Below are 22,656 nucleotides of genomic sequence, written 5' to 3'. Positions count from 1 at the left end.
TACACTTGAACACATCCTATTGGTCGATTTAAGAGGATTTTAAATTTGAATTTACATGTGAGCTCTTCTATGTTTGACATATTCAAACATTTTTGGATATTCCATCTATTTAAAATTTGTGACCTGAAGCAGATCTTAGAAGTAGACCGAAAAAGTCTGCTATTTTTTGTGAAAAATTAGCTGGGTGAATATCAAGGTAGGAAGTTTTTACATTATAGATTAAAAAAATAACATATTATACTATTGATTCATTAATACTATTATAAATCTTTCCCATAATAAGAATGGAACTAATGTTCATTAGTGTATAATATATATATATATATATATATATTATTATATAAAATATATATAATAGTATATTATATAAAATATATATAATAGTATAAGGATTAACTGAACATGCTCCATTTTAATTACGTATAATTACGTATAAAATAATATATACTATTTTTCTTCAAATATATATGAAGAAAAATAGTTACATGTTATGAAGCAAAACATAATATATAGTGTATATATATATTTAGGATATGTTTTAGAAAAATTACATGTTTAAATTGTTGTAATCTATTTGAAATTTGACATTTTTTGAAGAAATTTTCAAAGTTTTTATTCTGTTCTATTTTATTGCTTACTGACATTGTCCTATCATTGCTTAGCTATGACAGCGTAGCAATACACATTCAAGATCCAGCAGATCAAGTCATTTGTTATTCTGGAATATACTATAAATATATAAATTTCACAAAACAATTAATGTTACTTATTTCATTTTATTGTTAACTGTTCTAAATAAAAGTAATAATTTAATTCAACTGGTTTTGTTATTTCATTATTATTATTCAATTTTTACACTATATAATATAATTTAAAAATATATTATTTTTGTTATCAAAACCAGCAGAAAGTACCTATGGACAGCTTATAAATTTTTTTTAGTCAGCTAAAAATATACAAAAATCTAATTTGGAGTGTGACAAATGATTTATAAGTATCAAAGTAGTACGTGCATAAGAGCAAGTTATCCAAAAGTAAAATATCTAAAAAGTCAAGGACTGCCCACAGTTGATATTTAACCGAAAAAACCTTATTTATTTATTAAAGGAAATGAAAATATTAAGTAATGCATATGAAGAAATTGGCCTTAGTGAATTATTTTGAGTTATATGAGGTATAATGCTAATTATTTTTGAAATTTATATATATGAAAAATTTTCCAATGTATCAACATTATACATTCATATATGAATTGAATGGACAGAAATATATAAAAAAATCTTAAACAAGAAAAATTATCCTAAAAGGATTAACTGAACATGCTCTATTTTAATTACGTATATGCAACATATTTAATAAATATTTCTATATTTCTTTAATAATAAATATTTATATTATTATTATTATAAATATAAAAAAAATTTATAAGAAATAAATACATTAATAAGTTTTGAATAAGAGATTTTAATTTTAATGTATTTGTTATATTCTATTAAATAATGATAAAATATTATTGAAAATTCAAATTAATGAGATTTTTTACAAATACTTATAAAAAAAATATAACAACTAAACAAATGTGACAAGTTTGATATGTTTATTTTTTACATTAATATCATTTTAAGTTATTTTTTTAAGTTATTTACCAATAATTTATATTGTTATTTAACTGGTAAAATAATATTTTTAATATATATATATACAACATTTCAAAGAAACTGATTTACAATTACAATTATTATTATTACAAAATTTATAAAAATACCAAAAATGATTTATTCAAAAATCCCCTTAAAAATTTTTCTAATCTTTTATCCTAGTGGTTGAGTTTCTTTCAATAACCATTGATGGGCTTGAAGCTTCCCTTGTCTTTTTAATTCTTTACCAATAACATCTCTGCAGAGCTGATGATAATTATCCAACCACTCCAACTAAAAAATATTTTATAAATTAAATTTTAGGATCATTTTAAAACAGATGTTAAAACATTTCTATTAATAAATTATTTAGTTTAGTTATTTAATTAATTTAAATCATTTGTCCACAAAAATTACAAATTTTAATTTTATTTTTCTTTGATTACACCATCTAATGAAAATTTCATTGGGAAAACAGATTTCAGTTATCAGAACAGTTGTCATTGAGCTACAATAGTGATGAAATGATATTCCATCAGTTTTCAGATTTGATAATGAAAATTTAAATTACTAAAAATATTAGAGAGGTTGAGGCGCATGTATTCAGCCCAAAATGTGAACGAGGAACAGACGAGTGCCGCCATCTGGCAATTCTATATGGTCGATAATGGCGTTTGCTACGTCTAGAATGGCAAGTAGATGATTGGCTTAAACTTTTTAATTTTTTTGTGTTTGGGGTTAAAATTACAATGTATTTTATTAAAATAATGATTATTTAAGCATTTACAAATAACATTGTAAAGAAACAGACGATTTTAATCCAGAAATTATTTAATTATTCAATTTTTTAGCAAGTGATGCAAAGTGCAGTGGCATAGCATGGGTGTCTGCCGCCTAGGACAGAGGAAAATTCCGCTGCCCCCTTATTTAGGTATAAGTAATGAAAAATTCTGTACTCATTTCAATCGGTCTGAATCATAGGTGTGACAAAAATATGAAATGAAATGATTCAAATTTTTACAAGATATTATTATTATTTATTGTGAAATTTTGCCTCCCCCTAAAAGTGCCACCCGGGGCGGACCAGCCCTGCCGCCCCCACTACGCTACACCACTGGTGAAGTGCCTATAGAATTTATATATATTTATCTTCATAATGGCTTATCTTAAGATAGGTTTGTTCTTCAATGGCATCTTTGTACATCAACAGCATAATACGTTTGTAAATTTTCTAAAAATTAATTTTCTGAATTTACATAAGCCACTACTTCCCTTGACAAAAGTATTAGGTAGTCCTATTGTCTGATCATACAATAGAAGAATTAAAAATAATTACTTAGCATTATTAAACATTCTATAAATACTTTTAAATAGTTTAATTTGTTTATTTACCTTTGCTGGTAACCCTCAATGTTAAATGTATCTGCCGTTTTTTGAACAAATTTCCCATGAGTCAATGAATGACATTCACTGAGTCATGTGATGTTGTGAACGAGCACTGCAATGTCTTTTACTTGGACTTAAAACGTCAAATGTGTACTTCTGCTTTCCTTAAAAGTTTAACGTTTGTACTTGCACCTCAACCTCTCTATTGGCTAATTTTAAACTGGATTAACATGATTTATTCCATTGTTGGATTTAGTATCAAAGTCTTTAATACAGTATTATATTACCATAGTAATACAAACATTAAATTTTGTATTTATTAAAATTTTTTATATTCATATTCAAAATTAGGTCACTACTTTAAAGGACTTTGATATTAACCATATTAATCAATGCAATAGTAAAAATTCTAAAGGTTCAGAGCCCCCAGACAAATAATGTAACTACGAGAAATAGAATTAAAAGTTTGACATTCTGTTTCGGTTGCTAATTTTTAACATTTATAAATGTTTTTGCTTTATTGAGCTGAGTGAACGAAGCTTGTTTCTTTACACTCAAATGTCATTGGATTTAAGTAAGTCCCCCAAAACTGCTCGACCAATCTTGACCAAATTTGGTCCGGATGACAGATCTGGGTCCATGTGCGTCCAAGCTACTTGAAATCCTTGTTGGAATCCTATTGTGTCCTCGAGGAATATCACAGACAAACTCTGCAGTAGATTTAAACCAGGACTAAATGCTTCAATGCATGTGCAGCAGTTTGGTTCTGTTTATGATTATAAACAAACACGTTACACAACTGCTTAACATTCTTCAAATTTTTAAACAATTTAATAAAACAATGGAGTCTAAACTCCAGCTTAACAAGCTCTTTATTCATTTGTTGTATTTGTAAACATTGCTGGCTGACACTGAATAAGCTAAAAACTTACATATAAACTGAATTAAGTACTACCAAAACAAAGTTTCAAAGGAATTGTGTTTCCAAAATCAACTGCTAAATTAGATATCATTGCTTCTATTTGAAACTAAATAAACTCTAGATTTAAGCATAAATCTCGCTTGGCTCAATTTGCAGGTATTGAAACCAACAAATGCAATCCTATTTATATACTGCAATTAATGTAATCTTGATAATGAACATTTCTTTACATTTTTCTAAAGATAATTTATTTTAATTTCACATATAAATTTTAAATAACATTTCTTAAATTGTGTATTAATAAATAATGTCTTGAAAACTTGTTAAATTCTTAATATAAATGATAAAAAACTTATCTAGTAAATAAATAATATATAAAGATCTACCTCTTCTGCAGTAAGCATAGATGGCTCAAGTAATTTTGTTTGGATTGGTACTAATGTGATGATTTCAAATGTCAGAAAATCCCGTTCATTAAAATTATACTGAAATTTATAATTATAATTATTAATTCAAAAATTACAAATAAAAATTTTAAGAAATTCCATTACTTTTGTATCAGCTTTTTTAACAATCATAAGGCTTTCTATCCTGATACCAAACTGGCCATCTTCATAATAACCTGGTTCTAAATTATAATTTAATATTGTATTACTATGTTATATTGATATAATAATTTTATAAAATAATAATAATGTATTTGCAATACCATTAGATAAAACCATGCCTTCTTGTAAGCCAGGATCATCGGGACGATACTTCCAACTTATACCCATAGGTCCTACAATATTCAATAATTTTATTTAATCAATTATGATATAATGACTGCATAATAATTTTTAACCGACATAACAGACATACAAAAATGTATCATATTTTGTCACTTAACAATTTGTGTGGAAGCCGAAAAAGGAGGAAATTGTCAATTCCCTGTCAAAATAGCAAAGTCCAAAAGATAACCCTAGGGGTAACAAAGTTAATGAAACCATGGACCAACACAACCTTACTCACTTGAACATCAGCACCCTTCCAACCTACTCCTGTACCACGGGAAAAGTTGGATCGACCTATCATTAGGAAACAGTCACGTCACCCCTAGGGTTGACCACTGTTACACTACTGACATAGAGTCTGCCAGTGACCATAGGTATATCTTCACCCAACTGAACACTACTGGTAATACTAATAATCATAAGCAAATACACCAACAACTGCCGTAAATGATCGGACTAAATTTTGGATAAATGATTATAGATTAGAAATAAATTTGGCACTAGAGTTAGGCATTTGGCACCATCTCTAGTGCAGTTGTTGATGTATTTGCTTATGATATTGGGTTTTGTTTGTATATATATATACCTTGCCAGGGTTGCGATGGCCGACTGAGTGCCTTGAGTGGAAGTTTCTGGCTGTGGGTGTGGATGTGTTCCCAGTCGGGGCCGTAATAACTGTGGATGGTTATATCTTAGTTTTATATATGCTGGAAGAGGAGATTGGACCGAAGATCCAGGTAGCGTAACTGGCAACACGTCCGCACAGTAAGTGGGAGTTGCGGGTTTGAGTCCCGCTTTGGGCTGATTCTTTTCTTCCAGTTTAATCTAATTAATTAATTAAATATTGTAATCATTAATTTTAATAAGAGATGGCACCTAACGCCTAACTCTAGTGCCAAATTTATTTCTAATCTATAATCATTTATCCAAAATTTAGCCCGATCATTTATGGCAGTTGATGGTGTATTTGCTTTTGTTATTAGGTTTTGTTTGTTGTATGTTTCTAATAATCATAGTTTTCACTACACTCAGGACACCTTAGAAGACCATCTTGTCACCAGGCTTACAAGTACAATCACTAACTCTTACATTATTGCCTCCAAGGTCAAACATTGTAAACACAAAAAGGTTCTTTGGTGGACCACTGAGCTAGAAAACAAGAAAAAAGTTGTTAGGAGATTAAGGAGGCAATTTAGGAATGAACAGGACCTGGACATTAAAGTCACATTTAGAGACCAGTACAGGCATGAACACAACACTTACAAAACTCATATAAATAAAACAAGGACTAACACTGGAAGGATTTCTGTACCAACACTTGCAGTCGCAATCCTTGATCTGAACTGTAGTACTTAGCTTGGAAGGAAAAAACCCCCAGCTCCAAACCCCTCCACTATCCAGCCCCCTGATGATTGCTACACCAACAACACGGATGAAACTATCATCCACATCCTCACCAGCCTTTATCCTTTGGATGACCCACAGCAGGATGACAATACACAAGCGGTCATCTGGAGTTCTACACTCACTCCACCTAATACAGAAAATGACCACAACTTCACCTACATCAAGGTTTCAAATGCCATCCGTTCGCTCACTGATAACAAAATCCTAGGTCTTGACAACATAACCACTAGGATGATAAAACATGTGTTTGAGGCCAATCCTACAGCATTTGTAATTCTCTTCAATATCTGCTTGAACACTGGCCTTTTTCCTAATCGGTGGAAAAAGTCTAATGTCAAATTGATTCCCAAACCCACCAGTGCTAACACTTACAAAAAATAAAGGCCAATCTGCCTTCTCCCAACTCTGGGAAAAGTGTTAGACAATCTAATGATTAATAGGGTCATGTGGCATCTATGCAAGTGTAGAGCCCTGCATCAGAATTAGTTCAGCTTTTCTAAAAACAAAGATACAGTAGATGCCATCCATCAGGTTGTTAACTATATCCACTAGGCTAAACAAAACAATCATCATACTGCAATTATCACTATTGACTTTAGAGGTGCCTTCGATCACACCAGGTGGCCTTTATCTTGCACACATTACATACTCATCACTGTCCTCAAAATCTTTACAAACTTCTTCAGTCCTATCTTAGCAACAGGAGTGCAAGTGTTTATACAACACAAAATAACATAGCAGGGCTTAAAGCAGTCATGGCAATAAAAAAAAGTGAGAAAAGAGAGTTCACACTGAAAAAAAGCTAAAAAAGCTAATAGTGTTAAAATGAACGAAAACAGGCGTTATTAAAAAAAACACACAAACGAACACATATTTTATATCAATAACATTGCATATGATATTAGATTGATTATTAAGTGGACTGATAAGATTAAATATGAAAATAGTTAGGCTGAGTTTATACTCCAGAAAAGTGACCAGTAAGACTGCATTAAGCCAGAACAGGCCCGCATTAAGTTTTCATGTGCCCCGTACAGAATTCCCATCGTTACACAGCAAAGCAAATGGAATAGTAACATAACTACCAGAATGTGTTTCCATATAACATGCCAAATTTCAAATGCCATTTATTTCAAGGTACATTTTTTGATTTCTTCATAAAAAAAATGTAATTAAAGAAGAAAAAAAACAACTTCTGGCAGAATCAGTGGGTTGCATGTTCATTATATAGCAGGGGTGGGCAAGCAAAAGTTCAGTGGGAGCCGAAATGTAGGTTTTGCAAAATGCATGGGAGCCGCAGTTCTGTACCTGGATTTTATTATATAATATAGAACAAGTATTGAATTTTTTTAATAAACATATTTTGGAAAATAAAACTGTAAAAATAATAATAAAAAGCAGAAATTAACACTTTCAGCAAGAGCCACATAAAATTCAAAAAGAGCCGCATGCGGCTCTCGGAGTTTCATTTGCCCTAGTCTGTTATATAGCAATACCACTAGTAATTGTGACCCAATCATTTATTTGGTAATTTTATCAATATTTTTTAAATGATTAAAAATAAAATTACAGCATTCATTACTGGTAATACTAGTCTCCAAATCTATTCCCCTGAATACAATAAAACAATTTGTTAGTCATTCAACCCACAACTGACAGAGAAGAGAGTTTATGAAAACAATGTAATTAAACATTTAGCAGTTTGTTGTCCTTCACCGTGAGGAACTGGCAGAGTTTATTACTTTCACGGGAGAAAATATACAAAGCTTTCTACTACCCTCAAGTTGAAAAATATACAATCCCATTAAATTTAAGAAATCTGACGTTAATAAGCAAATGATGAAATTATTTACAGAGAGTTGATATTTGATAAGTTTAGTTTTTTGCTCTTATAGATCAAATTACAGAAATTATAAATAAAAATCTCATTTTTAAAAAATTAAAATCATGAAATTTCGCTCACAAAAGATTGAGATGGAACGCACACTTTTCATTTTTATAATCGCTTTGTTTTATTAGACACAGATATTATTCCTATATAGATTTATTAATTATAATAAACATACATTATGTATAAAATTACATAAAGCAGATACTAGCTCAGCCAATAATTAGTTAAATTCACAAAATGACACCTTCTTCTTATAGCTGAGATAATTTTTATTGAGAAAAACAAACGTTTTCGGCTTACTCAATAAGCCATCCTCAGGTTATAACTTTCGAAAAAAAGGAACATTATTGTTCCATTAATAGAATACAATTACATTAAAATAACACTGTAATTAATGTCTGAAATGAAAAAGTAATTGAATCGAGTCTCACCTCCATATTAATTAACGTGTTGTTATGGGGGGGCCTAGTAGAAGCTGTAATTTTCTAGGGAGGGGAACCAAGTTAACTGGGGGGTGTGCCCACCCATGCCCGTTCCTGGCTACGCCCAAGTTAACGCACCACAGTAATTAATTGATTACGCTGCATCAAATTAAATAATTTATAAAAATTGAAATAATAAATATGTTTATAAAATAATTGGCTGTATCTGTTCGCAATGATAATGTAAAACACACTGTACTTATAGTTTAGCATTTCCGATATTTAATTTATTTTTGAATTTTAAAATATGAGAAAAACAATTTTTTAAATAAAGTTTTATGCATTTATATCTGCAACTTTAGATAATACAACGATATAAGAATCCATCAAAAAAGTTAATTAATAATAATTAAAATCAAGAAAAAGTATAAGTTTCTTTCGAGGTAAGGAAACTTGTAAAAAGTCAGGTATGCGATCACATGATGCCCGTCTCCCCACTTTGCGTAACCAAATGGTCGAGGTTGAAATAAAACCCCAACAGAAGTAAAAACAAACATCAGCGCATGTATAGGACAATAAACTTGAACGGGAGCGAAGATGAGACATGACACCATGTAATTTATGCTAATTACTTCCTAATATTAAAATATTAAAATCTTCAATAAATTATAATTTAATTAATTTTTTGACTGAGTTCAACTAGAAGCATATCGAAAAGCTAGATTAAAGTGAAAATAGCGGTTTTTCGACGCTAAATATTTACAAATTAATTTTTTAATTTGGTGCCGGATTGACCGCAGCTGTTCGAATGCGCACATGCATGAAGAGTTTTATAGTTTGTCGAAATGGAAAATGAAGGACACCGTTAGAATGCAGAAAACCAAGAAAACCATGGTGCATGCCAAATATATAAGCACCCACTTAAAACCAAACTTTTGTCTTTGTCTAAAGATTGTCTCTACAGAAGTTATTAATATTTAGGATATTAGTTTAAAATCTTGTATTTCCTGGCACGAGATTCGCTCGATCTTTAATTTTACAGAGTGCTAGAAAGATACAAGCTTTGAAACAAGCGTCCTACAACATTTTATTTAATAATAACAGTAGAAATCAAATTTATTATTGTTCAACAATTATTTTTTCGGTTTTTCTACAGTAGTTGAGTAAATGTCATCGTTTAAGCTAAAGAATAGCAGGCGGTTGGGAAGAAGTTTGCGTAGTAACTTACTTCAGAAAGTATTGTGTTCTATACGATTTTTCGTTGCTAAAACATGAGTTTCTACTGTTAGTATTAAATAAAATCTATTTCTTTCTTTTGTCCACTGCGCTTAAATAAATACAAATGCTAAAAATAATGCTGTATAAAAATCACTCTTAACGCCGAACTAGAAGTGTACTTGACTTAATGCAGTGTGATTATATCAAAGCGCTGCGAAGATCAGTATTTCACAAGGATACAAACAAGGAGAACCCATGTGCAAATTCCTACAGCATGTGCAGAGTATCAAGCTTTGGGAAGCTCCTCGTTTTGTTAGTCTATATAAATGTAGTACACTACATGTGTGTACGACAGTGCCTTAACATGTTGCGCACAGTCCATAAGGCATACGGGGAAGTGCTGGTTGCTATTTCGCTCCTGAGCGCATTTACGAAAAAAAAATTTCACATGGGAAGTGAAAAAAGCTAAAAAAAGTGAGTTTTTCTCAGAAAAAGCTAAAAAAAAGAGGAGCTATGAAAAAAAGCTAAAAAAGCTAAAAAAGAGAGTCACTTTAAGCCCTGCATAGTCATACCCATCACTCGAGGCTGTCGTCAGCAATCCAGGTAAGGTCTGGAACATAGCCTATAACTCTATTCTGCACTTAAATGACATCCTACCTCCTGGCTGCCACATACAGGGTTATGCAGACAACACAATTATCCTAGCTTCACACAGGAGCAGTGAATGCCTACAGGACATATGCAACAACATTCTGAATAACATTTACCAGTGGAGTATTAAGCATAGGCAACCCATTAACACAGACAAATGCAAACGCTTGATAGTTGGTAGGAACGTGCCACTCTTCAGGAAGCTTATCTTTCAAATAGGTGCTCACAGAATAAAGCAAACAAAGCAAATTAAATATTTGGGTGTTATTCTTGATGAGAGACTTAACTTCACACCCCACATCAAATACATCACAGACAAAGCTAAAAAGACAGCCAACGATCTCAATTAGTATTGCTAGGAATACATGGCACCTTGGCTCTAACACTACTAAGTTTATTTATAGGGGTGCAATTCAGCCAGCACTCCTCTACGCCATACAGGTCTGGGGCCACATGGCCACCAAGGTCCATAACCGTAAAAAACTGTTATCTGTTCAAAGGATTGCAGCTCTCTGCATTTGTAAGGCTTATAGGACTGCACCTACTAGTGCCCTTTTGGCAATGTCAGGATTGACCCCTATCAACTTAGAAATTAAATGCATTATTTGGCAGAAAAATCTCATCATCTCAACCTGGCGAGATTATAGTGACTCGAATGTCAACAAAATGATTAGAGTAGGTAAGATTCCCCCCAGTCTGACCTTGATTGATGATATCAAAAAATTCAACATTGACAAAAATATCCTTCTCACTTATGATTACCACCCCTTCCACCAGCTTGCCCCTGATGTATACTTTGAAAATCCAGGTGATCATCTCATGTTTAGGATTTACACTGACAGTTCATAGATGGGTGATGATATGGCCACTTTTGTAGTTTACTCCAACTTAGGCCGTGAGCTTCACACAACACTTGCTTCACAACACTTCACAACAGCATTCACAACACTTGCTTCTGTCTAGGTACACATTGCTCAATAGCACAGGAAGCTTTAGCTATTTATATGATCTTAATTTATATCAGGTATGGGAAGGACAAAAGACACTACTTACACTATTGCATTTATTCTGACAGTAGGGTAACTTTACACAGGATTGCCAAGTCTGATAGCCACTTAAAACTTGTCCATCTCATACACCACATTCTTGGACACTTAGACAACAACATTAGAATAGATTTCCAATGGGTCTCAGGTCATGCGGGAGTTCTTGGCAACGAGACTGCTGACTGTCTTGCCAAACAAGCTGCAAAGTCTTCAGTCACTAGTACTTTCAGTTACATTCCTACCTTGTACATCAACAATCATATCAAGAAGTAAATCTTCATTCTCTGGCAAGACAGCTGGGACCGTGACACCACTAGTAGGCTCAACTATACTTTCATCCCCAAGGTTGACACTACTGTGATTCTTTGTCACTTTTACCCTAGTTACACCCTCACTCAGCTACTTACAGGACATGGCAACTTTAAGCAATACTTGCATAGATTTAACCTTGGGGATAATCCACAATGCGATTGTGGTATTCAGGAGGACCAAACACTACTTCACTTAGTTTTTTGCTACAATAGGTACAATTGCATTAGGGATAGTTTAATGAGAGCTGCTATTCTTGAAGGGTACAACTGGCCTTGCAACCTGCACCAACTCATTCACATACCTACAATGTTCCATCATCTACTTGCATTCCTTTGAGAGCACTCACTCTGGGGGCACGGATGGCAATTAGCTTTCCCTTGCTTTGTTTCAACTGTCAGTATATAGCTGCTTTTCAACTTTGTACTTTAATTCTTATTTTCTGTCTTCTTTTTCAGTCTAAATTCGGTTAGTCCTAGTTGTAAGTTAGATTAGGACTCTTAGCTTGGTTTCCGGTTAGGTCATGATAGGTTAGGTAAAATTAGTTTAGGGTTTATTAGCTTTAGTCATCTGGTTAGGTTCGTCCTAGGTTATGATAGGTTAGTTTAGTTAGTAAGTTAATGTTTAAAAAAAAAAAATAAATAAATAAATAAATACTTTTAGGATCTTGCTCATTTGTCTATGTTAGTCTGTTCATCTCGTCTAGTTTGTCATTGTGTTCATTTGCTTTTTGCACAGTCTGTCTAGCTGTTAAGTAGTATTAAGATTTGCAATTGCATTCAGTTTTATTAGTATTAAGTAGTTATAAGTCTTCCTACTAACAACCACTTGGCACTAACTTTTACACTTAGCTACTCATGGCAGCACTCAATTATTGGTGTTTGCTACACTCAGGTCTTCTTTTAGACCCTTAGGGGGAGACTATGGCCTTGCTGCCTAAAAACTGCACACCAACATCAAACATACTATACATAAAGCTACAGTACAGGGTACTGTAACCTTATGTATGCCATTCTGAGGGATCCTACCTTTCTCTATTGTCTATCTCCTTTCCCTTCCCCTCCCCTCCCCTTTCCTGACAGCTAAACACTTCATGTATGGCCAATGTCTTTCTTGTATGTATGTCAGAATAGCAAAGGGTCCTTTTAGCACATCGGTGGTGGAGATGGAAACACAAATACAAAATGCCTTTACAAAAACCATTTACTAAAAAAAAAACAAAGGTTTTCTTATAATGGAAAAGATGAGTCCATTTTTGAAAACAAACAAACATCCTGATATATCTTGACAATCTGTTTTCCTTTGAAACAGTTCGTCCATTGGGCAGCAACAACTTAACAGTGAATGAATAGTCACAAACGTAAATTAAAAATTCAAAAAACATTCGAAAGCCGATCGAGCATCTAGCTCCACCTGTGGAGCTAGATGCTCGATCGGCTTTCGAATGATTTTTGAATTTTTAATTTACGTTCATAACGGCTTTGGTAAAGCTTTATGCGTTCCATTCTGCATCGAATAGTCACACATTACATTCTGTAGAATTTGTCATAGAGGGAGATGATGATAACACTGACAACCACAACACTCTGTTCAAGAACACAAAACACTACCTGTAAGTATTAAATGTAATACCGTTGGCCATGTTTTATATTTATTATTTTTACTTGAAAGTGTATTTTATGTGAAAATGGCAATAGCACCAGAGGATGTTTTTACCATATTTACATTTTATTGTGGAGGCAGTAGCCTCTAAAGGAAGGTCGCCTCTGTGTTTGTGAAATTGTGGACTGTCAACTGGAGCGAACGACGAATGAATAATGTAAACAAGTATTTTTGTTAAAACGTTGCAATTTTATATTTATACAATTATGTGTCATTTAACTACCTGTAAGTGTCAAGTCTTGACACTTACAGGTAGTGTGTTGTGTTCTTGAACACAGGAGTTTTTATAAGGTTTCACCACTCCGATTGGTCGCTCTTCCTCATTCTTGCTTTCCAAGTGGTTGCCTGCCTGTTACCGACATAACAAGATCCCAACTTGGATCACAGGAGAGGTCACTCAAAGTGAATCCGATCTCCGAACTGGAGATGGCCGATCTTAGGACACATTTCTCCATTGTTTATGACATGTCCCAATTTTTAAACAGACAATTTTTCTAGCTTCTATTATTCTCTCTAAAAATGATAATTTTTATAGGTTTGGACCTGTCCAAGACTTCACAAATGCATTACCATTAATGACAAATTAATCATATAGAATTGCACAGAACAATGCCATGACAATTATCATTTCTACAAAGCTAGAGATAGAATTATATAGTTGCCAACTCTACATCTTTTTGGCTAAGAAACTGCCTTTTAAAGCAGTTGTCAGTATGAGTTAGAAATTCTCTATATTTTTGAAATAATAACATAATACCATTTTATGAATTGTCTTCACAAACATGGATTTATGACCAATACTAAAAATCGCATGGAAGGTTTAGAATTTTTAGAAATTGTCCACTCTCTAATGTTGACATTTTCTTTGAATTCAAAATTGCAATGGAAGTTTTAAATTTCTGATAAGATTATGAAGAAGTACAATGTATGAAATTTTTGTTTCAAAATGTGGTAAATATACAAGATCTTCGACTTTTTGGTATGAGAAAGCCAATTTGAAAGTCTAGAAATATTGAGTTCTTTCTCAACGCAATTGCCACATTGACAATAATATATCCAGTATTAATGACAACTGAATGGCCAAGTGGTTAAGAGAGATGAAGATTATGATTACAGTGAATGCATATTATGACAAAAAATTTCTGACCAGTTTGTTTGATCTGTTCTTCAGAACAAGTTTTCTCATAAGTGATGTCATTTGACATGTCAATCATTTCTATGTGGTCCCATTGGTTTAAAATGGACTGCGCCGTTGTATGATTTATTAGAGGGTGATAAAAATGATTCAAGAAGGATTATGTTGAGCACCAAGCTTAAAAATCATAATCACAGCTCTTAATATAATCACGTTTTTTTTTAAAAATAAAAATCTGGCGCTACTGCCATTAGAAAATACAATTCAATCATTTATTTATGTAATTTTTCTCCCTTCTAATGTTTCTTTTGTTTACATTACTGTAATTTTACCCAAAAAACGCAAAACATAAACATATCTAGTTTCACTTCCGTTTAAATTATCACAGGTTTCACTGCCTGGCATTGGCTTCCTTTGTAATTGGAGAGAAGTGGGTTGGAAGTCAAGGTCACAATAGTAAATGTTTATTACCTTTACAGAAGGGAGGGAATCACACTCATTTTTAATGTAAACAAACCGATAAGTGCTTTATTACAGTGACAATTATCTCAACTTTCAACGATTAACATTGGCTTTCTTTGTAACTAGCTAACTTGTTGGTGATTATCTTTTGCATACTTTTGTGTTTGAGCTTGATTTTTCCTCAATGATAATTATATAATCAATATTTTATACATATTTTTTTGTTTGCAGGCATGTGGGGATGGATGAGTGCTGCACTAATGCTGTACTAATGCTGGTCCACTAATTAGAATAGACAGCAATTTAACTGCTGTAAATATATAGACATTTTGCAGAATGGCCTAATGCCATCATTACAGGCCATGTATGAAAGTGATGTTGTTGTGCCCTTTGCCCATGACAAATCACCAATCCATATGGCAAAGGTCACACAAGAATGGCTGAACAACCAGCACTAGCTCTCAGGTGATGAAGTGGCCAGGGTGCAGATTTGAATCCCATCAAAAGTCTATGAGCTAAGCTTTCCAGAGACCCAATAAAAGCGTCTTCCCCGGACGAATTGTGGAATATCATCCATTGAAGGTGGGAGAAACTCTGAGATGGGTTGTGTGCAACTCTGGTAGCTAGCATGCCAGAGTGCATGCAGCAAGTAATAGAGAGCAATGGTTTCTGAACTCGGTTCTGACACTCCTCTCTGGCAGTAAAACCATCATATATCACCCAGTCATATGAGGTGCATTCAAGTTATAACACCTCTAATTTTTTTTCTCGGAACTGGAAACAGATAGAAACATGCGGTTTGTTTTAAAATACACGTGCACCCGTTGTTAATGCGTGACTGAGATGGCAGAACTGTATGGCACACAGAACTCTAGTGGTAGTGGCAAGAGTGTGGACTGTTTTTGATACTTAAAATGGCAACATTTTCATTACAAGTACAGCGTGTAATCATTTGTTTTCTCCATTTGAGTGACATGACATCGATTGAAATTCATCACCAGTTGAGTGAGACATGTGGTGATGGTGTCATAGATGTGTCTAATGTGCATTCGTGGGTGCAACAGCTCAAAGAAGGCACAACATTGTGTGACAACAAACCAAGACAATCTTGGCCTCACACCAGCTGGTCTGACGATATGGTCGAGTGAGTGGAGAAAGTTGTTTTGGAGTTGCTGAATGAGTGTGGAACATATCACCTCCTGACGAAGAAAATGTGAAAAGTGTCTTCCAGATGGGGTGCCACAAATGCTGATGGATGACCACAATGCTGTGCATGTGGCATGTTGCCAGGAAATGTTGACACCATCACCACATGTCTCACTCAACTGGCAATGAATTTCAATCAGTGTCACACCACTCAAATGGAGAAAATGAATGATTACACGCTGTTCTTGTAATGAAAATGTCGCCATTTTAAGTATCAAAAACAGTCCGCACTCTTGCCGCTACCACCAGAGTTCTGTGTGCCGTACAGTTCTGCCATCTCTGTCATGCATTCACAATGGGTGCACACGTATTTTAAAACAAACCACATGTTTCTATCTGTTTCCAGTCCCAAGAAACAATTAGAGGTGTTATAACTTGAATGCACCTTGTATATCACCTTGATCAACTCCTGTGATAAAAGTAGACCTTAGCTTAAAGCACTTTCCTGAAGAATGCACTCCAGATTACATGTATAGACAGGACTTTGCAGAAATTGAACACCGTCACAGGAATTTAATTCCTATTTACACTGATGACTCTAAATCAGATAACTACATTGGCTTAGCCTTTGTCTGCTATGATTTCATCCTGGTAAAACAAATAGCACTGAATTCTTCCATCTTCACTGCAGAGCTGCAAGCTATCCACCTAGCCTTAAAGTATGCGATCAGAAAAAGTCATTGTTGTTGCATGATTTACATTGACTCAGTTAGTGCACTTCAGACTTTGATCTCGTCTGAACCTAGTTTTTGCTTCATAGTGATTAAAATTCATAAACTGATTTGCCATGTTTTGGGGAGTAATTTCTCTGTAAAATTTTGTTGGGTCCTGGCCATGTTGGTATAAGAGAGAATGAACAAGGCAATGCAGCTGCAAAGTCAGCAAGTCCTTTAAAGCATGCAATGTGTATTGAAGGAGGCAATTTCAAGCTAGTCATTAAAAAATGACTAGAAGAGAGATGGCAAGACATGTGGAATACACAAGTCCACAATAAATTACAGGAGATCAAACCACTGATAGAAAATTAGACTCACAATATAGTGCATGAAAGGAGATCTGAGGTTATCCTTACTCGTTTAAGAATTGGGTATACTCAGTGACTTATCAATATCTTTTGAAGGGTGATGACCAGCCAGTATGCTAGTATTGCAATTGTTCTCTACATGTAAAACAAATACTGTGCAATTGTTCTGCCTTCAAGAGGAAGCATAGACAGCATTTTGGAAATGCAAATCTGACAGAAGTTTGGGCCAGAAGCCAAATCTTGACAAGCTACTGGACTTTCTGAAAGTCACTAATATGTATAACATAAACAGATCTGATTATTTATTTATTTTTTACATATATATATCTTGTGTTTTGTTTATTTTTACTGTTGTATATACTTGTTATTGTTCTTTGTTGTTATTTTATGTATATATATTAAGTTAGACAAATTAATCATTTGACGTAGTGCATCTTGGCCTATGTGGCTCTTATGCCAAAAAATGCCAACCAACCAACAAACTGTAGTCAGTCGTGGATGATTTGAAATGGTATGTTTTCTTTTTTGTTGTTTTTCAAATTTGTGTTTTTATGTTCTAATAAATTTCTAAATAGTAATCTGTTGAGTTGAGTGACTCTTTTCAAATGAATCGCGTCATTTTGTTCTCATTCTATTACCCCTAGTTTTCTATACAAGATGACATCAAGGCTTTCGAAACTCTGCAGAATTAGTAATAGGAGTAACCTACTTGGCAGAAGAAATTCGGAGGTAAGTATAGAAAGTGCCTAAAACCTCCAGAATTTCAGTGTTGTTTAACTCAAATTATTAAAGGTCATTATTCATATGTAATTTCTGTGTTTTTTTAAAACAAATAAACAAAACATAACACACAAACGTGTAGTAAGCTGATGGTTTTTCAGCTCTATTTAGCTAATTTTCATATTCATTGACTTTATTTAAATGAATAAGTGTTTTGTTAAATATTGGAAGAATGAGAGGTGATACTTTCTGAGAAAAAGAAAGAGCAGACGACAGAATCAAAGTTATCGGAAATCGGGATAATAGAATGTTGTCAATATCACGATGGGGTGGATGAAATGAATCTTTTCAGTAAAAGGAATAAACTTTATAATAATAACAGTAATAACTTTATTCCTTTCACCCAACTCTACCCCTTCTCCAGTTACAAGAAGCAGATGTCAATCATTGAAACTTGAGATAATTGACACTGTAATAAAGCACTTATCGGTTTGTTTACATTAAAAATGAGATACCCTTCTGTAAAGATAATAAACATTTACTATTGTGACCTAGACTTTCAACCCCATTTCTCTCCAATTACAAAGGAATTGGAGAGAAGCGGGTTTCACTGCCTGGCACTGGATGACAGACAGTGAAACCTGAAATAATTTAAACAGAAGTGAAACTAGTTAAGTTTATGTTTTGCATTTTTTGGAACAAATTATAGTAATATAAACATAATAAATGTTAGAAGGGAGAAAAATTATATAAATAAATGATATAATCGTATTTTCTAATGGCAATAATGCCAGATTTTGATTACAAAAAAAAAAAAAACGTGATTATATTAAAAAAGCTGTGATTACGATTTTTAAGCTTTTTATGCTCAACATAATCCCTCTTGAATCATTCCTATCATCCACAATAAATCATACAATAGCGCAGTTTATTTTAAACCAATGGGAGCACAGGTAGAAATGATTGACAGGTTAAATGACATCACGTTGAGGAAAACCATTTTGCACTTCACACACACTAATGCAATTTTCTGATAACTAGAGAAATTATTAAGTTAAAAATTGATAATTACTGCTGACTACAAATACCAATATTCAGCACTGTCAATAAAAGTCAGTATTTAATAAGTTTTGATATTTATCTAGAATAGTGATATCATAAATATTAGTTTTGGTTTGATGGCTGTTATCAAAACAATACTATTGATAATTTTCTATATTTATTGACATTTTTTCAATTATCAATATATTGAGTGAATCTCTGTATTAAATCTAATATTGATAAAGTTTTTGGCTTAGCACAGTCTTAATTGTGATAAAGAAAATGAAGATTGAATAAATGCTTAAAATGCTGCAAGTTTTGTTGAAAATCTTTCTACAAATTTTTATTTTCTTTTTTTGTATTCCAAATTAGCCTCATCTATAATCTAAGATTGGCAAGTATGGAATTATTTAAATATTTTTCAAAGGAATTGAAAACCTTTCAAGTCTATTTTATTTGCCTAATATATATATATACACACACACACACACTAATATAGAATGTAAATATGTTATAGATATTAGATATATATATGCATATGAATATAAAATAATTTTTTTAAATATTACCTTCATGTACATTTAAGTAAGATCCAACTCCATGTCCTGTGCCATGAAGATAATCTAGACCTGCATCCCATAGAGCTTTCCTTGCTAATGTATCAAGCATTTGACCTATAAGAAGACATGTAGCAAATTTTTCAAACACAAATATTAATTTTATAAATTTTTTTCCTGTAATAATTAATATTACAATTCAGTTAAAATGAACACATGCTTTTACCACAGCATTTTTCTCTTGAACATTACAATCTATTTATGTATTTTCTAAGAATTCTTGTCACACACATGGTACTGTACATAATACACTGGTGTGCAAAACTTAAGCAACAATTGTCTTTTTGCCATAACTCTGCAAGAAATCCTCTGGGAGAGATAATATTCAGAACACAGACAGTATTTTGTATTTAAAGGATGAAGAAAGCATACAAGCACAAAAATGAATAGAATGCATACAGTGTGGAATCAAAGCCTTCTTATTGTAATCTTGCACTGCACATGCTGATTGCACGCATTTTTTGAGCCCTCACATAACCTGTGATGTCTTCCTGCATACAAATCACCTTTTTACTGAATTGGGTATTCATTGTACTGTTTGCAACAAGTCCTTTTCTACAGTTTCATGGCTGTCTGCTTAAAAATTACATCATTGCTTAAGTTTTGCACACCTGTGTATATAAAAAATATGCTTTGATTAAAAGTAAGTTTTGAAGAAACGGTACATTTACAGCAGTATGAATTTCCTAAGAATTCTTATCTCAAGTATAATTATCACAACTGATAACAATAGCCAAAGTTTGATTATAATAGATGGATTATTTTTAACTGATTCTATTAATACATAGAGTGTTTTGGGACTGATTGATTATGATAGTAATAGCCAATTAATCCATGATTATAATAACCCAATTCCAATAAGTAGTCAATATTGTGGATTTACATTTTAAGTGTTGTGATGGAGACAAAATTTTAAAATTTGACCTAGAATGGAAAATATCAGGGATCAAAAGTCATCATATGTTAAGTCAAAGGGAATATTTACAAATGGCATTGTAAAAATGTTGATAAACTGAGAATATTGACTGTATATGCTGATATAGGCATTATGCATTGATAATACATGCATTAATATGATAACTTCATATTAATGCATGTTATGAAAAAACATCTTATACAATAATTTAAAATATTTAAATAAATAATTGTTAATGTATATACTTATATATTATACAATTTTTGTTTTTGATATAAGTAAAAGTTGATTCTGCAATTAAGATATTTGATTTTGCAGTTAATATTTTTACTACATATTTATATAAAAGTAATTTAAATATCGTGGAAATAGTAATCAATAATTTTAATAAGTTGAAATAATTACCTTTAGTCAGCTTAGGAAATATTGCAGAAGCAATTGAAATATGCCCTTTAACAACTCTAGTATAGCACTCCTAAAGGATATACTCATTAAAAATAATTTAAAATAATTTTCAAAATTTAATTTTTAATGTTAAAATTATTACTTTTTCAAACATTGAAGGAGTTCCAAAATGCCAAGCTCTTGTAATATCAGTTGTTCCATCCCTATAAAAGCCTTTACTTAATATCTTTTTAATAACATTTTACAATTTTTTATAATTTAAAATTTATTCTTACTTGTATTGCCCTCCAGAATCACATAAATAAATTTCATCTATATTAATTACACGGTTTGTCTCTTTTGATGGCGTGTAATGAATAATGGCACCATTAGGACCCGAAGCCGATATCGTTTCAAAACTAAGCCCGACAAAATTTTCCTGTTCTCTGAAATTTAAATACAAATAATTTAACAATAAAAATTTTATTTAAACAGTTTTAAAATAACATAGGACATTATCAAATTTTAATGTATGTATTTAACTAAACGATTAAAAATATTTGTGGGGTGAAAGAAATGAATTTAATTATACAATTATTTTGTATGTATTTGTGATATAACATTGATAAACTGAGAATATTGACTATATATGCTAATATAGGCATTACGCATTGACAAGTACTTACTTAAAGTAAAAAATAAATTTGTGTTTTTTTGCTTCTAAAACAGCCATAAATTTAATAATTTTAAATATTAAATGTTACAAAATTAATTAGGATAATAAGGATAAGGAAAGGATAATAATAATAACTCATATTTACATAACTTTTCTATTTTAAAGACATTTTTATTTTTTTTAATATTCAAATAAATTTATTATTTATCTAAGGATAGTGACTGATAGTAATGTATAACATTTTTATTCACATCACTAAAATGTTAGAGTAATAATAATCATATCAATAAACAAATGCTTTATTTTTCTTGCATGAATATTTATATTCAAACATTCAAATATAATAAATTATATTGTACTCCTATATTACGTGATTAATTAAACTGTCAGCAAAAGTGATTATAATTTTTTTTCACTACAAACAAATATTTACATGATTAGATGGTATAAGCATTGATAGATCTTAGTCTCTGTTACCAGTATTTTAATGGTAGACATAAAAAGCATTTAAGTTTACTGTATTTAAAATTTGTGTAATGTGAAGATAATAAACAAATCAGTTCAATAATTATTACTTTTGTCTTATAATAAATGTTTATTATATAATTTTGGACAGATTGATATCACTGATCAGAAAAACAGACTGACCTTTTATGCTATGATGATTAAATGATAAATTTACAGGGGCATCCAGAAAGTTAAGAATGTTTGCACATAGCACTCTCTGCAGGTAAATTACCGCCATTGATTCAAGGTCAATTTGTTCTCTGATGTGTTAGCTTAGCATGTATAGAGTTTTGATACCATTGTTACCATTTTATCAAGGATTAAAATGAGTACAAAAATCAAAAATCCTACCAAATGTGAAGCATTACTCATTTTCTAAACACGAAGAAAGTCTGTTCTATAGAAATTCATAAACAAATCATGAAAGTGTATGGCAATCACATTATGAATGAAGCAAGTGTGAGAAAATGATGTATTAATCAAGGAAGATAATGTGTGACCACACTCCACTGCAGCCACTCAAGCTGTTCTTCTAAATTTGGCCATGACGTTTTTGACCACCCACCATACAGTCTCAACTAAGCCCGCAGTGACTTTCACCCCCTTTCCCAAGCTGAAAGAATTTTTGGGTTGATTTGAAACAG

General features: G+C 32.1%; 1 protein-coding gene across 3 annotated transcripts in view; it reads right to left on the bottom strand.

Annotated features, from left to right (window-relative positions):
- Nucleotides 1-1,637: 1,637 nt before the first annotated feature.
- LOC136981313 (xaa-Pro aminopeptidase 1-like) overlaps nucleotides 1,638-22,656 on the bottom strand; it is an 84,476-nt gene continuing 63,457 nt past the window's right edge. The window contains exons 14-21 of one of the 3 annotated variants that reach the window (XM_067277612.1): nucleotides 21,126-21,275; nucleotides 20,993-21,053; nucleotides 20,851-20,920; nucleotides 19,482-19,586; nucleotides 4,655-4,726; nucleotides 4,497-4,573; nucleotides 4,332-4,430; nucleotides 1,638-1,931 (exon numbers count right to left, since the gene is read on the bottom strand). In XM_067277612.1, the coding sequence (XP_067133713.1) occupies nucleotides 1,812-1,931; nucleotides 4,332-4,430; nucleotides 4,497-4,573; nucleotides 4,655-4,726; nucleotides 19,482-19,586; nucleotides 20,851-20,920; nucleotides 20,993-21,053; nucleotides 21,126-21,275 (754 nt within the window). In that variant the 3' untranslated portion in view covers nucleotides 1,638-1,811. The remainder of the gene's footprint in view (nucleotides 1,932-4,331; nucleotides 4,431-4,496; nucleotides 4,574-4,654; nucleotides 4,727-19,481; nucleotides 19,587-20,850; nucleotides 20,921-20,992; nucleotides 21,054-21,125; nucleotides 21,276-22,656) is intronic. The other 2 variants (XM_067277614.1, XM_067277613.1) reach the window with 2 other exon arrangements.

Source organism: Centruroides vittatus, unplaced genomic scaffold, assembly GCF_030686945.1.
Source record: "Centruroides vittatus isolate TY-2023 unplaced genomic scaffold, ASM3068694v2 contig_751, whole genome shotgun sequence".
Classification (NCBI taxonomy): domain Eukaryota; kingdom Metazoa; phylum Arthropoda; class Arachnida; order Scorpiones; family Buthidae; genus Centruroides; species Centruroides vittatus.
Note: the sequence above shows the minus strand (reverse complement) of the source record. Positions and strands in the feature narration are given on the sequence as shown.